This window comes from Porites lutea, chromosome 10 (assembly GCF_958299795.1).
Source record: "Porites lutea chromosome 10, jaPorLute2.1, whole genome shotgun sequence".
NCBI classification, from domain to species: domain Eukaryota; kingdom Metazoa; phylum Cnidaria; class Anthozoa; order Scleractinia; family Poritidae; genus Porites; species Porites lutea.
The window spans coordinates 24,389,377-24,404,640 of NC_133210.1; the positions used below are offsets into that span (position 1 = coordinate 24,389,377).

Consider the following 15,264-nt stretch of genomic DNA (forward strand, 5'->3'; position numbering starts at 1 on the left):
GTGCTGACATGAAAAGCTATGCGACACAGTATGAATGACAAGGGTACAGAGGTGGAACCCCTAAGTCGTGCGGAGCCCCATAGCTAAGTAATTCTATCCATCCTAGAAAATTTGGTAATCACGTGACAGTACACCGCCCGAACGACCGACCGACCGTCCGTCCGCACCACTGGCATACCAATGTAAAATAACTCAATCAACAGGTATGGCAACCCAAATGCAACTCCAGGCTATTTTGGCGGGAAATCACATAGCCACCCGCGTCTTGTAAAGGAGAGACAACTAAAGAGTCAATAAAGACGAAAACAGAAAGCGGAAATTGTTTCTGTATCCATGGTGTCCAAAGTATTAAGGTTAGGTTAATTGTCATGTCCATTGAACATCCGACGCACCGGAATGGTTGGCCGAGAGTGTTTGGTGCAGCAAGTCTCAATCCTGACCCTTCTGAATATTAACTTCCGTCTCAGTGGCATCCAGACCTCGCTTCTACCCATTTACTTTAGCTACGGTGCGAACATACCTGTTCACACTGCGACGAAGAGTGGAAGAAACCTATTTGATATCTGACGATCCAATCAAGATCGTCGGGGCGCAAATTTACTCCCTTAGGGTTGATTTCCAGTGTCGCGTAATTTTTACGTGCGTTAATGTACGTAAAATTCACGTGCGCAAATAAAATAGAGGCAATGCATGAAAGGTCGCTCGTAAGCGTAAAAGTTGAACCTCACTCAACTTCTAGTTTAAACTCAGCACTTTTTTATCTTGCCTCTATTTTATTTACGTGTTTAAAATTTACGTGCGTTAACGTGCGTAGCCAAAAACGTGTCAATGGAAATCAACCTCAACAGAAATCGCGCTGAAATCACCGTTCTCAAGTTTGTGTGAAAAGCCCAATGCAGTATAAATTTCGGGTCGGCCCAAAAGCTATCCGCAACACAGCCTTAACGTGCAAAAAGAATGCGTTAACCCTTGAAGAGAAAGAAGCCCTTATAAACTGCTATAATTCTGAGATATAGGCATTATATTAAAAATTACGTATATGCCTTAAAGTTTTACTTTCATCGTGTGTTTAAACCTCAGTTTCTCGGTCGACCCCGGTAGATTTTAAATTATTGGACGTGTCTTCGTCTTTATAACCGAGGTATTCAATTGCCAATTTCTTCTCCTGGAGTAAGGGAACTACGACGGAAATGAAACTTCCCATGAAAATCACGAAGCCGGTGTACAGAAACGCCACTTTGTAGCTGTGAAAACTGTCGTAAATCCAGCCAGCAATGGGTGGACCAGCACTTCTTGTAAACGCCATCGAAAAATAAGCCAATCCAAGACCATAAGGAAATCCTCTAACGCCTACGATGTCCCTGACCAGCAGGGGGGTTAATGTCACGTAACAACCTTCGAATATTCCGAATATGCATGCGTATACCACAAGCCATTCATAAGAACTGGCCAAGATTACCAAAGTTGTTGACACGCTCATTCCTAATACACCTGCTCGCCAAATGAAAAACCTTCCGGGAAGTTTGCTGTCGGCCATTCTTCCAAAAAGTAAACGCCCGACGCCAGATGCGGCTGCGGCGTAGCTAATCAACAAAGCGCCTTCTGTTGGACTGGCTCCACGTTCCTCAGCCATCCGCACCTATTCCAAAAAAAAGGCATTAATGTGTTACGAAAGGGCATAGGATATTAAACCTAAATTCTCGCTTCGACAAAAGAGTAGGCGATACTTATCTGAGAAAAACTGATAAAAACGCTTGAGATGGCTTTCATTGTAAACCTTACCAAGAATGCTAATGCAAACTACAAGTAGTCTAATATTTTCTTCAGAGATAGCTAGCTTAGAGATATACTGCAATGGGCGAAACATTCCTGCGCGAAAATCGTCCGACATGAGCGGGGATTTGCATGGCTTTTAACATACTACATGTACTAGCAAGAAAGAGGAGGATTACTACATTTTTTTCTTTGGGTGCGTTCAGTCTTTTTCACGCAAACCTCAGCAGTGCTTTTGCCAGAATTTGATTGTTTAATTGTACCGGAACTTGTGTTCTCTGGTTATTTCATCTTCGCATAACCTCGTGCAAAATATTCCGCCATTTTCTCAGCGCCGCTTCTTTTTAATTGCCTCACATCTTTACATCCCTTTTACTGTCGGTATCTATACAATTGACGTCAATCGTTTTGAAATCGGTAACAATCACCCTAATGTGGTCAATGCTAGCAGGGTATAAGGAATTACAAGGGGATATAAGCCAATCAGAAATGGATTTTAGTAAATAACGACAATAAATAAAAGAGATAGCAGTTTATCCAGCTCAAGCCCACGAATTAAGCTCACCAGATGAACAAAAGGGACCAAGTAGCCTAACATGTTGAAACCTAATGCGACGATGAAAACGATGAGTGCTCGATTCTTGCAAATGGACCAATCAAAATACTTCTTCTTGGTTTCTTGAGAGAGTACCTCGTTGTCTCTCACAGGACAAAAAGTCATTCCACAGACAATAATTACCACTTGAACTGCTGCAAGAATGCGAAACGAAGTAGAAAGTCCAAATCTGTTGAACATCCACTGTAATCCAGGGCTTAATGTCAATGTACCAAGGGAACCACCGAAGGTGACAATGCCAGTGGCTAAAGACAAACGCTTCGAATTCTTGAAGTGCTGAACGACGATCAAAAACGAAGGAAAGTAACTAAGGGACAATCCAACACCCCAAAGTACTCCGTGGGTGAAATAAAGATGCAGGATACTGGTGTAGAATGAGGACAGGACCATAGCAAGAATGCACGTCAACCCCCCGGATATCGTCACAACTCGGCAACCAAACCGCTCGCTTAGTGACGTGCTCAAAGGAGCGGAGAAGTATAAAACGGAAGACGTTAGAGAGCTGACCCATGCTGATGATGAAAGAAAAAAGTTATATTCACGGCCAAGATAGATTTATCTATCTTGTCATGGCCATATAATAGTAGATTTAAGTTATAATTTTTAATTAAAGCCTCACAGCTTATAATGTACTTTCCGGAGTAACTCACATGCATTGTAACTCTTTTAACTGAAAAGAGGCCTCCAACGTCACTCGTGTAATTGGCATACCGCTGCTACCGACATCAACCCAGTGACTCGAATAATTTTCTCCACGTTTTAAATAAACGCCCCGAGATAAAAAATAAAAAATTACAAGGCTAGTGATCTGTAGCGAGTCCCAGTCGCAGCCGTTTGTGGGAGGATGGTTTACATCCTTGTGTACGCTGATGGACATACCAGAACTAAAAGACTGGAAATCCGTCCAAAGACCGACCCATTTGTAGTTTTCTATTGCTGGTTTTCATCTATTAGGCAAATCCCAGACGATCAGGGACTTAACTGTCTCCCAGCCGCAGTGGTCACCAAATAGTTTTTAGAGAGTACTTCATTCCATCAAACATATACTCATAGCTTCATGAGCACCTCCCACGATGTAAGAACCGTTTGATAAAAACCGAATGCAGTCCCACCCTCTGTTGGCCTTCAATATAACGCAACCGCCCCGTTTTTTGTTTGTTTGTTTGTTTGTTTATCTCTCTCTGCTATAGTTTTAATTGCCCACGTTTGCTTCCCATAACCCTCCCTTTAGTACCCCCCTCGAGTACCTTATCCCCGCCCTCAAATACTCCACCCCCCCCCCCAACCCAAAAGAAAAAAGAAATCATCTTGAAATGGTTGTATTATTATTTTAACATCGAGCACACATCTACCACGGACTTGCTGGTCCGCGCAGTGCAAACACAGTTGTTATGAACTGGATTATCTGTGGTTTCGATTTCTATTCTTCTATTTCTATATATTGTTTTGTCTGGCAACCATCTGGCAAAAAACTGCCCAGCTAAAATCGAACACTCTGCGGAGTGGGAGTGGGTTCGGAAGTTGGATTTTAATTTGTTGTGCTTTGTTGCTAGGCAACTGCGCACAACAACCTGATATACTGCTATTATAGCTGCCACACGAGATTCACCCGCGCTGCACATGGATAGCGCGGTTCATTGAATGGGCGCGAATTCCGACAAATCTATAAATCTTGGTAGGGTCGCACTTTCGAGCGAGTATGGTTTTCAGGGTCTTGAGTCTTAACCGACAGACCTAAACAAGGTATGCAATTTCACTATTTAGTCTTTTGGGGGTGGAATGCTTTAAAAGAGTTTAAAAGTTGGCGATAAGCTATCTTTTTGTGTGGTGCCAACAGTTACTTTCCGCAGGATTTAAACTCCATTGTGTTAGTTTGAAAACTTACTTAATTCTGAATGCCCAACGAAACGACCCATAGTAATAAAATATGGCCTAAAATAGGAGACAATTTTTGTCCTAAACAGACACCCCCCCCCCCCCCCCCCTTGCCACGCTGGCGTGGTTACCAGTGTTCTACCAGTGCCCTGTCTAAGTGTCCATGATATGATTCGCTTTTGGCCAATCAGAAAAGAGAGGGCGTGATGAGTTCAATGTATGACGAGACAAATTACATCAGGTACTCCATAATTATTAAAAAAAAAAAAGAAAGGAAGAAATTTAAACGGACAAATTACCAGAGACGGCAGTTAATGGATACAAATTTTCCTTTAAACCTCCATTTCAGTCAGTTTTAACCGTCAACAGTTCAGAAGCGTTTTTTTTTCAAGCCGTCAGCTGAATCAGCTGACTAAGCACTACCTGAGCCCCTGCTCAGACCTTCTACCTTTGACTCTTCATACCCAGTACCCTAAGTCAAACTTCTCCTTCATATAAATTATCTGTAGCTCCTCAAGGGGCCATAAACACGTCTGTTGTGGTTCAAAATTGCACTCTATTACAGCTAAAGATTAAAGGTATATTTTTCATTAGAAGGCTCCAGGGAAGATATACTTATCGATCTATTTTTAGTACCTGAAAGACTCTGAGTTATATTTTAAACCCAGGGGGGTTCTTCCCTATAAGAGGCTAATGGGGATGTGCCGCTGGATGGGGTTGCATTTTCACGACTGGATTGACTATAATGGGGTCGCATTTTTAATATAGTAACTAGAATGGGGTCGCACATTTTCGCATTTTTTGGGTAAAAGAGTTCTTCATATTTACGGTTAGCAAACGTACCATAATGTTTGTACAGCAGATGAAAAGTAAAGTCGTAAAGTGTTTTTCATTCAATCTAAAACATGGGCCATCTCATAAAAATAGAAAGTTACCAATTTAAGATGTTGAAAATTACATATTTGCCCAAAGTTGACTAAGATGGGGTATTTAATTGACCACAGAAAAGACTATAAAGGGATAGGGGCTCCGAGAGGCTAGCAACACATAGCAGCAAAAATTAACCCAAGTACCCCTCCCCCCCCCCCGCCCCTGGATTTAGATTACTCAAACTGCCACAAACACTTTTTATACCTGTAGCTCCTCTCGAGGCTTTAAACTCGTCGATTAATTTCGCGTACAAAACCCCTCCAGTCATCATGAATCCAACCACCGCAAACTGAGCTAAGAAAGCAGAAGCACAAACCAGCCATTGTCTTTTGCTGTCAGAATGCACCATCTTGGCCTATGCTGCTGGAGTTCTCTCTTTTAGTCCGAATTGTGAGTATTTCAGAGCCTAAAAAACCTCATTAGCGCCAAGAGGAAACGTCCTTGTTGCCTTTTGCCTGGTCAACAATTCTGTATGACAATTTTTTCAGCATCAGGAATATATACCACCCCAATACCACCAAAAGTCCTGCGAGTGGCGCGAGTAGGCCGGGCCAATTATGTTTGCCGGTCACGCCATATGAGAATCACATGTTTGAGTTATTTATATGCTTTCCGTAAACAACTACTGTAATTGTATTTAATAGTCATAACTATGTAAAAGGGGGGTTTGATTATTTAATTAAATCAAAACAATTTTTTTTAGGTGAAATACAGAATAGTTTTAAAGGTTAGCTTTTGAGAAATTTTTCTGAAAAAATTCATTCCTCACTTTTGATTTCTGTGATGTTACTGATGCCTTGGGTGATGATGTTGTTGCGTGAACTGTCCCCGATGGTTAATCGGCAAGTTTATTTCACAATGGCATTTTACGAAATGTTAGGCAAAAAAAATAGTGAGAACCAAGCCAGTATATTTTGACTCATATTTCGATATTTGTTTCCTTCCTTCTATGAGGTGCTCTTATTACTGTACTTCAAGTTTTAAAAAATTCATTATGTCCCCATACTAAAATAAAATGAATGTCTTGACGTTGATCAGAATACAGCTAGTTAATATTGCAAAATTAGAAATCCCGGGAAGCGAACGTGGGTCAGCCGATACATACCGGTCTAGAGGTCGTGCCATCGGAAATGCACGTGTTTGAATGGTGTACAAATACTATTGTTGTTGTATTGATTACCATAGCGACAAGGATGTCGTGCTGTTACTAAAATAAGTTATGATGTCAAAGTGCTCTGACTGGTGTGAAAGTACTTTTACTAAACGTAGAACAACATTTTCTTGGATACAGGTGATAAGCACATGATGTGGAGGTCAATTTTTTTAAATCAGTCCCTGTGTTGTATGAGCACAGGGAGCCCACACAATCTGTTTGTGTAGCCGACTGTTATTTTATAGTAAATGTACTGGATTTACCGTTTGCTTCACTTATAGCGATATATCGCTAACTATGTATATAAATCAATGATAAATAAACGTTGAATTACCTTACCTGTGGTATATAGTCGTCGTTTTACCTCAAAAGCGGTTTTTTGAGCGATTTTGAAGGAGTTTGATTTCGCCGTTGACTGTTCCTTATATTATAATAGAAACAGGAACAGTCAACGGCGAAATCAAACTCCTTCAAAATCGCTCAAAAAACCGCTTTTGAGGTAAAAGGACGACTATATACCACAGGTAAGGTAATTCTACGTTTATTTATCATTGCTTTATATACATAGTTAGCGACATATCGCTGTAGGTGAGGCAAACGGTAAATCCAGAACATTTACTATGAAATAACAATCGGCTACACACACAACCAGCGCGGAAGGTAGAAAGTACATCCACCCTCGTTCCCATGTTGTTGTATTGAGATACGAAGGTTCTAATGAACACAGGGCGCATTCGTGTTATTTGTGACCTTGATTGAAGTTAAATTTTACCGTTGATAAAGCCAATCGCCTTTGTTACTGAAGAATTGATCATGAACCTGACCGATCGAGGATCAAAATCAATAGCCGCGGTTTCAATAAGTCGTGCCATTGTTGGCGAAGGTACAAGGAATCACGATCACCTTAGGTGTTTCGCTAAAACATATATTTAGCTTGAGAGTTTTACAACAATAAACACAGGGTCCAGAGGAGATGTGTTTGTCGAATACCTCTGAAAAATGGGTTATTTTGATTGCGTTACAGTTTCGTTACACATTCTATAGACCGCAAACCAAGAGACTGAGGGCTCGCAAGATCAATTCATTTATTCACACGAAACTCCTCTGGACCCTGTGCAATAAATTACAACACCGCAAAGGGTCCACAAGTCCCGGGGGGGTTACTTGGGTTAATTGTTGCTGGATATGTGCCGCTGGCCTCTCAGACCCCCTAACCCATTATAGTCTATTCTGTGGCCAATTTAAAGACTTCATCTTAGTCACTTTTGAGAAAGAGCAATTTTCGTGATCCCAACTTAGAAACTTTCTCGGCTACTTTATAAAGCCTGTTAATTAGGTTACTGGCCTGAAATGAATTGACACATTAGTTAAACTTAATGAAGTAAAAATCTTTCCATTTTTAAATCCCCACTTACCTGAATTTTCTGATCTCCTAAATCCCCAAAATGTGCGATCCTATTCTAGTGACTATAATGAAACTGCAACCCCATTACTGTCAATCTAGCGCCGTGAAGATGCGTCCACATCCAGCTGCACATTCCCGCTAGCCAAGAGAGAATGAGCTACCCTTGCATCAGCTCATTACAAGGAAGTACCCTCCCGGGCCACAAGTAATTTCGTTTCAACGGATTTCGTAGGTTTCAAATCAGAAATACCACACACCGTACAGTTTGAGATCATTGCAACACAGTGAGATGGGATCTTGTTCATCTCAACACCGCACAAAAAAAATTAGCGACCCTCGTACACCGCAACACCGCAAATCTCCATGTCTCCCTCAGTAAACAAATGCGATTCGCGATTAAACCTTAATCAAAGTCACAAATAACTCCTCGGCGCCCTGACTGTAATAAAAGCGTTTGCTTGGCCACTTCCCTCTCAAAGATTTTTGGATACTTTTAATATGATATGGAGGGCACGTTCCTGACTTAAAAAAGACGTTGAAAACCTTAGCTTCTTTTGCAATTAGCAACAAGTCAATTTTGAGCTTTTGTTTTCTTGTTTTGTAAAATTCCTGATTTATTGAAGTCCGTGAGGTTTATCCAGTCTTCAAAAAGTGGACACATAGCACAGGGGGCTCTCACATCCGATCGATTAGGTTGCAGTTTGTATAATTATGATTTAATTTAACATTAGGCCACCTCCTCCCCCTACCCCCACCCCCCCCCCTCTTTTTTTCTTCGTTTAGTGTCTTCCCGCCGACCCAAACGACCGAACCAAATTTTTGGCATTTTTCGAGGAAACAAGACGAAGCAGTTAAACCTTTTCTGACTTTGATTTTAAATTTTTTATAATCTGAAAAATGAGCATTGAAAACAGCATTTCCAGGCATAGACGTTTCGGTGGTGTACGCCTTTTCCCTTTTACTATGAAATCGACCATCGTGTTTTCCGCCATATTAAGTTTGTGCCGATTTGGTGACCATGTATTGTCTTTTTCTAGGCTCCACGGCAATGATTCTGGGGGTTCAGTAGGCCTCCGATCCTCAGACTTCTTAAGATTTTTTTTTTATTTATTCATTCATTTATTTATTTTATTTCATTTCATTTTGTTTTATTTTCTTTTTATTTTATGTTATTTTATTTTATTTTTATTCATTTATTTTTTCATCCGAACGACCCACCCGAAATCGGGAAACGCATTCGACGCTAACTGAAAAAGAAAGAGGGTAGCCTTACTTCCTTTATCGATGCGTGGAATTTTTTGGGTGGCCATTTTGAATTCTGCGGTCAGCTGGTGCGAGGCCTGGAACTAAGAAATATCAGGGGTATATATGGGGACAGTCGAAAAACTCTCGAAAGATCCGAACGCTGCCGAGTAATAGCCTCATTTCCAGGCGTTCAGATCGTGGAGACGGCGCAAAGAGATCCCGCAAAGAGATCCCGCACCGCACTCCACTATCCGAACGCCTGGAAAAGGCTAGCCGAGTAATATAATGAAGTGATAAATTTTGAAGAGACGAGAACATTCCTAAGATTTTCTCCATTTCGCAAAATTCAAAATGGCCACCAATGAAAACAAGTTTAATTCCACGCATCGATAAAGTAACAGCTGAATTAAGTTCTCTTTAATATTATACAATCAGCTAAGCCAATGTGAGAGCTAGTTCCCTGTGACAAAGTCCTGTTTCCGAGGGTGTCCTCATTTATTAGCAGGAAGACTACTAGCAATAATAGTTGTTTATAACGTTGAATTATACTAGATAATTTTCGGCTTTTCCAAATACCATTAAGGTGCAGTTACTTTGAAAAATAATAGTTTCTTTTAGAAAAAAATGTCGTTGTAACTCTCAGTAGGTATTAGTTTATTTTAATAACACTGTAGAAATGTAGAAACCATGAAATATTGGTTTGATCATAAATAGAAGCGATTTCCTTGAGAGTACGAAAGGTATGGTTATTTTTAAATTTGGCGGAGATTTAAAGAATACTGTTACGCTAATCATTTTCGTACATAACTCGGTGAAAACGGCAATAACTGACGCTACAAGCTAAGAGTAGGCTAGGCTCCTACACATGCACTTCGATGCACTATACATGTAAATGAGAAAGATCTGTTTTATCCCCGTAAAAATATTGCCGTTTAGGGAAGCAATGAAATTAATGCAGTCCTATTTTTTAGTGTAGTTTGGCTCCCTTAATAAGGGCCAGTACAGTCTAATAACCTGGGGCTAATTTGGATCCAAATAAGGGCTGAAATGTGTCCCAGCGTGGGCTGGAATACTAGGCTTTTGATTGAGCTATTTTGGCTAAAATTGTGCTTGAATGGCTCCTGGAGAGGTAGCCTGTACAGGCTCTGAGATAGTATCGTGCGGACGTATAAAAACGAGCAAAGCGAAAATAAGACGCGCGCTACTTGGGCAAGGGGGGCTCCCCAGCCCCCGCGCATTTTTCGTATTTCTTTTTACTGAACAACTTTTCACCACTATCTGGGAGCCTGGAACAGGCTACTGGAGAGGCTGAATCAAACTTTGGCCGACAGAGGTGAATTGTCACTTCCGGCCAAAGCTGAATTGAAACAGATCCTTTTAAAATTAATTTCTAGTGCAGTGTAGGCTACTTGTAGTTTAAACATCAGTCTCTCGGTCGACTCCGGTAGACTGTAAATTACTCGTGTCGTCGGCTTCAGTTCGTGTATTCCTTTTCTGGAGTAAAGGAACTAAGAAAGAAATAAAACACCCTGTAAAAATCACAAAGCCTGTATACAAAAATGGCACTTTGTAGCTGTGAAAACTGTCGTACATCCAGCCAGCAATGGGTGGACCAGCACTTCTTGTAAACGACATCGAAAAATAAGCCATTACGAGACCATAAGGAAATTTTCTGACACCCACGATGTGTCTGACCAGTAATGGAGTTAACGTCACGTAACAACCCTCGAATAATCCAAAAGTGAATGCGTATACTACGAACCATTCATAGGAACGAGCTATGATTACCAAAGTTGATGACACGCTCATTCCTAATAAACCAGTTCGCCAAATATAGAACTTGCTGAAACGTTTACAGTCGGCCATTCTGCCGAAAAGTAAACGCCCGATGCCAGAAGCAGTAGAAGCGTAGCTGATCAACAAAGCGCCTTCTGTTGGACTGGCACCACGTTCCTCAGCCATCCTCACCTATTCAAAAAACCGAATGCATACATGGGGTCATATACATGTAAACAGAGGGCATTGGATACCAAAACTAAATGCTCGCGCTTTGACAAAATCGCTACGAAAGACAAATGCTACTATATAAATTATATCTTTTATTTAGTAGACTTGGTAAGCTTATTGCTGGAGAGAAAAATCTAACACTAACGAAAAAGATTTCGTCAGGCTAGGGCACCAAAAACACTTTATGCAAAAATCGTCGTCAATTTAGCTTTCTGGGAAACTGTCCACCTCCCCCTCCTATAAGCCAACATTTTGCCCTAAGCGAGAAGTAAGCGTTAATGATGGCTTAGGGGAAGGGTAGGTGGGCAGTTTCCCAGAAGCCTAAATTGATCCAAATCGTCTTCTGCTATAGACTCCCCGCAGACGTCCTTTGGGGTTCAAACGAACCCCAAAGGACGTCTGCGGGGAGGCTACTCCCGCTAAAGCTGTGACTTGCGTGGATAATAACATATCGTAAAATTTTTTACTTCCTTCTTCCCTTTCCCCGCTGCAGTCGGTAGCACCTGCCGAAAACCTAGCCCTCTTCAGTGCTTTTGGCCAGGATTTGATATTCCATTGTACTAGAATTCAATAACGTGACACAATAACGCTACCATCAAGTGACGTGATACAACTGACTTTGGCTCTAAAGATAACTACCACACAGGTTGGCGAAAAAATCCTATTCAGGACTACGTTCACCCAGACAATCACACTCAACCTACTTATGAAATGACTCCTAACTAAGAAAAACTTTAATGAATAATAACGATACTGAAAAAAATTAAAATGCACATAGCTGATTCACCTAAAATAATTTAGCTCACCAGATGAACAAAAGGGACCAAGTAGCCTAACATGTTGAAACCTAATGCGACGATGAAAACGATGAGTGCTCGATTCTTGCAAATGGACCAATAAAAGCACCTCTGCTTCTTGCGGGTTTGTTGTGAGGCTCCAACGTTCTCTTTCACAGGAAAAAACAACATTCCACAGACAATAATTACCACATGAACAGCAGCAAGAATGCGAAACGAAGTGGAAAGTCCAAATCTGTTGAACATCCACTGTAGTCCAGGGCTTAATGTCAATGTACCGAGGGAACCGCCAAAGGTGATTATGCCAGTGGCTAAAGACAAACGCTTCGAATTCTTGAAGTGCTGTGCGACGATCAAAAACGTAGGAAAGTAACTAAGGGACAATCCAACACCCCAAAGTACTCCGTGGGTCAAATAAAGATGAAGGATACTGGTGTAGAATGAGGACAGGACCATGGCAAGAATGCACGTCAAACCCCCGGATATCGTCACAACTCGGCAACCAAACCGCTCGCTTAGTGACGTGCTCAAAGGGGCACAGAAGTACAAAACGGAAGACGTTAGAGAGCTGACCCATGCTGATGATGAACAACAAAATAATTTAAGGCTATATAATAGTAAATTATGAAAATAGTGATGCTATTATAAAACATGTCAAAAACTCTTATTATTACATCATTACTTTAAAGCCTGAAATGGCATCTGACGAATGAGCCTGTTCAACTTATAAGAAAAAGATGGCCTTTAGGCGAACTCAAATATTATAATCATAATAGCATAACAGGCTTATCCTCTGTATTTGGCAAGAACCGGAGTTAGAACAGTATTACATTAAGCTATAACTTGAGTACTGATCAGAAGTTTGTAAAGAATAAAAAATGCAAATAAATGATTATTATGAAAATGTAAACAAAACTAACTATTTTCTAGTACACTGACCGTAAAGGTCTGTAAAGCTCCGCTCCTCGCACGATGAACTTTTGAAAATAAAGACTGGTGTAGACTATGAGTAGTCCCCATTTTTTAGGAAAAATGGGGACTAGTCGTAGTCTAAGACTGGTGCCTCTTTGTAAACAAAACGCGGTACATTTGCACTACCCATCTGGCAGGAGTTGAGAGGACTAAAACAATACGTGTGTCCTTAACTGGCTCTATGAGGCGCTTAAAGGGATGTTTATTTGTGATTCAGCAAACAGAATACCACAGCTTATGCCATAAAGGCTGAGGAAATCCTATCAGTGCGCTCTCTAGAGTGCAAATGGACGTTTTGGCGAAAAACGCTGTTTGAATTTATCCAATGAAGCCGTTTTCTGGTCTTTATTTGGCAGAAATCAACGGAAACTATTTAAAAAACTATTTAATTAAAAATTCTAGAAGATTGCAAAGCAGTCCGTATTTTTGCGTAGGTCAAGAACGCACGCGAGAGCGGTCAATCAAAAGTCCGGGAGCAGAAAGGGTAAAAACTAAGGGTGACACTTGCTGTGGCTCGCGCGAAAATCTAATGCGAAACTCCCGGCGTCTCGAGCACTAGGTAACCGATTTTTTCTGACGGTTATAAGCTGTTAAAAGGAGTTCGGGTGTGAGATATAATTTTGTTGTATTTTGTTGCTAGGCAACTGCCGGCAGTAACTTCCTCTTATCATAGAGGCAACACTAGATTTCGCTGGACGTGAACTCCGGCAAATTTATAAACCCTTGTCGGCTCGCACCTTTCAGAAGTTGCTTCGCGAAGAATAAATACTAATTGAGTGAATCAGATATTTTTTGATACAGAGAATAATGAGGGTCGAGGAAACAGTTCTAAGTTTCCTGAAAACGTTTACCCGCGAGTCCCTCAGTTATGGTCATCGTGAATTACAAGTGAATTACCGCTCTTGGCCTATCAGAAATTTAACAGATGCATGGTCATGAGTTCAATGTATAACAGCGAAAAAAAATGATGCAAGATCATCCCTTAAAAAAAGGGAAAATAAAAATAAATACAGCCTTAACAGGAAGAAATTAAAGCCAGTTTGCAGGGTTGTATGTTTTACTCCGTTTTACCAAAACAGTAACTTTCACCCGTCAAATGGCCTGTCGCCACGAAAAAGCTTTAAAACCCAGCCTTTCATTCTTAAAAGGCAACTCTGAAGTATTACGAAAAGTAAGTCAGTTATACCGAACTTGACTCACACAGACTTCCTTCATACCTGTAGCTCCTCTCGAGGCTTTAAACTCGTCGATTAATTTTGTGTACAAAACCCCTCCAGTCATCATGAACCCAACCACTGCAAACTGAGCTAAGAAAGCAAAAGCACAAACCAGCCATTGTCGTCCGCCCTCAGAGCGCACCATCTTCAGCTTGACCGTGCTCCGGGAGTTCTCTTTCTTTGAACTGCTACCATTTGTCGGCATTTCAGAACGTAATAAACCTCATCAGCACCAAAGGAAACTAATCCATGTATACCAAACGTCCGCTTTTCCAAATGACTAGTTGACAATATTTTCAGCATCGGAAATATAATTATACATTGTACCAGAAAGACGGGTAGACTTGCCAATAATATTTTGACTTTTACGGGTCACGCCGTATCAGAATCACATGTTTGAGTAATGCATCAGATATATGCTTTCCGAAAACAAATAATTGGCCTAGTCGTAATTAGATCTGAAAAAGGGGAAGTTTATTACTTATTTAAACCAAGTTCAAAAACTTTTCTAGGTGAAATAAAGACTATAGTTTTTAAGGCTAGTCAAGGTCGTTGGCTTGTCACTCATGTAGTAGGTTGTTCCTATAAGCAAAAACGTCAAGTAATTTGCTATCTGTTTAAAGTGCTATGTCTTAAGCTAAATCGCGTCTTCACTTCAATTGAATTTCAAAGATGTTTGTCCACTTTTAATTTGTTATTTATAACCCGAAAGACTAATTAGAGATTGAAACTGTTTCCTATCGTCTCTATGACTATCTACGGATGAAGTACAAGGGGAAGAAATTAATAGCATGGGATCAATGAAAATCACTTTGTGACTAAGCCGAAGACAATAGACTTTGTAAGCTTGTATGTTCAAACCATGTGATCATGTGATGTAATCGCAGAGAAGGGCTTCTTTCAATTGTTGTCATATCCACTTGCACATGTATGCATAACTTATAAAAGGACAAAATATTCGAGATTCGAGACCCTGGTTTAAAAATTCGAAGCCGATAATTTTTTGTTTTTATCAAATCCGACTTAATTTCTTAAAAATCCGAGCCCGAGACTCTAGGCGCCGAACATGTCGAGATAATGGTACTGAAATAAAGCTAAATAAAATGACCGAAAACGCTAATGGAAGCTAACGGATGTTGTTTACTGTCTTAATCTACTAGCTCAGATCGATAACCTGTACCCATGAACTCTAAAAAATTCGACTTGAAACTCGAAAAAACGACAAATCTGAGACTCCGCGAGACCCTGTCGGCATACTAACTTCGAAACTCCGA

At 40.7% G+C, this 15,264-nt stretch overlaps 2 protein-coding genes across 3 annotated transcripts; both read right to left on the minus strand.

The window, feature by feature from the left end:
* Nucleotides 1–945: 945 nt before the first annotated feature.
* LOC140951077 (monocarboxylate transporter 10-like) lies at nucleotides 946–5,677 on the minus strand. 2 transcript variants are annotated; one of them, XM_073400300.1, is made up of 3 exons: nucleotides 5,399–5,677; nucleotides 2,339–2,901; nucleotides 946–1,639 (listed from the first exon to the last, which is right to left on the minus strand). In XM_073400300.1, exons 1-3 carry the CDS (start codon nucleotides 5,541–5,543, stop codon nucleotides 1,070–1,072), a joined length of 1,278 nt encoding a protein of 425 aa, XP_073256401.1. In that variant the 5' UTR covers nucleotides 5,544–5,677; the 3' UTR covers nucleotides 946–1,069. The 2 variants fall into 2 exon arrangements, 1 of the variants encoding a protein (XP_073256401.1); XR_012167238.1 differs by lacking the exon at nucleotides 2,339–2,901 and having other exon boundaries at nucleotides 1,502–1,639; nucleotides 5,399–5,530.
* Nucleotides 5,678–10,413: 4,736 nt separating this feature from the next.
* On the minus strand, nucleotides 10,414–14,195 carry LOC140949678 (monocarboxylate transporter 10-like). The gene is made up of 3 exons (XM_073398823.1): nucleotides 13,991–14,195; nucleotides 11,811–12,379; nucleotides 10,414–10,965 (listed from the first exon to the last, which is right to left on the minus strand). The coding sequence occupies exons 1-3, from the start codon at nucleotides 14,193–14,195 to the stop codon at nucleotides 10,414–10,416; spliced, it is 1,326 nt and encodes a 441-aa protein (XP_073254924.1).
* Between the last annotated feature and the right edge of the window lie 1,069 nt (nucleotides 14,196–15,264).

What these genes read in the sequence shown, in the direction of transcription:
- LOC140951077 (XM_073400300.1), bottom strand. Translation starts at nt 5,543, where the DNA reads ATGGTGCATTCTGACAGCAAAAGACAATGGCTGGTTTGTGCTTCTGCT. An exon ending in AGCCTCGAGAGGAGCTACAG is followed by an intron (nt 2,902 to 5,398) that starts GTATAAAAAGTG and finishes TTTCATCATCAG; the next exon opens with CATGGGTCAGCTCTCTAACG. An exon ending in TGGTCCCTTTTGTTCATCTG is followed by an intron (nt 1,640 to 2,338) that starts GTGAGCTTAATT and finishes TTTTTGGAATAG; the next exon opens with GTGCGGATGGCTGAGGAACG.
- LOC140949678 (XM_073398823.1), bottom strand. Translation starts at nt 14,195, where the DNA reads ATGCCGACAAATGGTAGCAGTTCAAAGAAAGAGAACTCCCGGAGCACG. An exon ending in AGCCTCGAGAGGAGCTACAG is followed by an intron (nt 12,380 to 13,990) that starts GTATGAAGGAAG and finishes GTTCATCATCAG; the next exon opens with CATGGGTCAGCTCTCTAACG. An exon ending in TGGTCCCTTTTGTTCATCTG is followed by an intron (nt 10,966 to 11,810) that starts GTGAGCTAAATT and finishes TTTTTTGAATAG; the next exon opens with GTGAGGATGGCTGAGGAACG.